This window comes from Buceros rhinoceros, unplaced genomic scaffold (assembly GCF_000710305.1).
Source record: "Buceros rhinoceros silvestris isolate BGI_N320 unplaced genomic scaffold, ASM71030v1 scaffold28267, whole genome shotgun sequence".
Classification (NCBI taxonomy): Eukaryota; Metazoa; Chordata; class Aves; order Bucerotiformes; family Bucerotidae; genus Buceros; species Buceros rhinoceros.
The window spans coordinates 7495-8238 of record NW_010424375.1 but is presented as its reverse complement, the minus strand read 5'-3'; the positions used below and the strand labels follow the sequence as shown (position 1 = coordinate 8238).

At 61.0% G+C, this 744-nt stretch overlaps 1 protein-coding gene across 1 annotated transcript in view; it reads right to left on the bottom strand.

Annotated features, from left to right (window-relative positions):
- Positions 1 to 744, bottom strand: part of NUAK2 (NUAK family, SNF1-like kinase, 2) — a gene marked incomplete at its 5' end in the record, with an annotated part of 6385 nt that overhangs the window by 2863 nt on the left and 2778 nt on the right. Inside the window, one exon of the mRNA XM_010140783.1 lies at positions 351 to 416. Within this exon, the coding sequence (XP_010139085.1) occupies positions 351 to 416 (66 nt within the window). The remainder of the gene's footprint in view (positions 1 to 350; positions 417 to 744) is intronic.

The following is a 744-nucleotide window of genomic DNA, read 5'->3' as shown; positions in this document are numbered from 1 at the left end:
TGGGAGAGCGCTTTCTTATCCAGCCAGTCGTGCTTTGACCTCAGTGTTCAGACTTTGCCCTCTTATCAGCCCCAGATACACATTATGGCTGTAATAGGCGGCACCGGCTCTGCCTCTGCAGCCTCTCCCGCTCGGCTGCCAGATAGAGGGGCAGGTACAGGCACCCTCCTGGCTCCCCATCTCCTGGGCAAACAGCAGTGCAGGCCGATGCCAGCGGTCCCAGAGCTGTGGAGATCCAGGTGCTCTGGGGGAACTGGGGTGCTGTGGCCATCCCCTGTGCTGGGCAGCACCCCCTAGACCCCTCTGCTGGGTGACACCTCAAGCGTGGCTGGGCTCTGCCAGCCTCTCACCTTGATGTTCCCATTTGTATCAAGAAGGATGTTCTCCAGCTTCAGGTCCCTGTGAACAATGCCATTCTGCATGAGGAAAGGGAGAGACGGGTTCAGTTTACAGTGTGTTTGAGGAAGGGAAAGTCAGGCAGCACGGGAAGGTCACTGCCGTTCACCGGCACAGCGGCACGCAAACACGACACCGTGACGACACTCGGAGCAGTAAACAACCCCGAGTGTACCGATGAGGACGGGCTGTAAGCCACGTCCTGACATGGGTGTTACCAGCTCCCCACGCTGCTTGGGAGCACAAGCAGGGCAGCACCCTGCTCCAGCACCCTGCACCGTGCTGGGCCCCTGCACCCTCCTCCCCAGCCACAACCCACGAGAGGCGCTGGGGGACGGGCGCACCGTG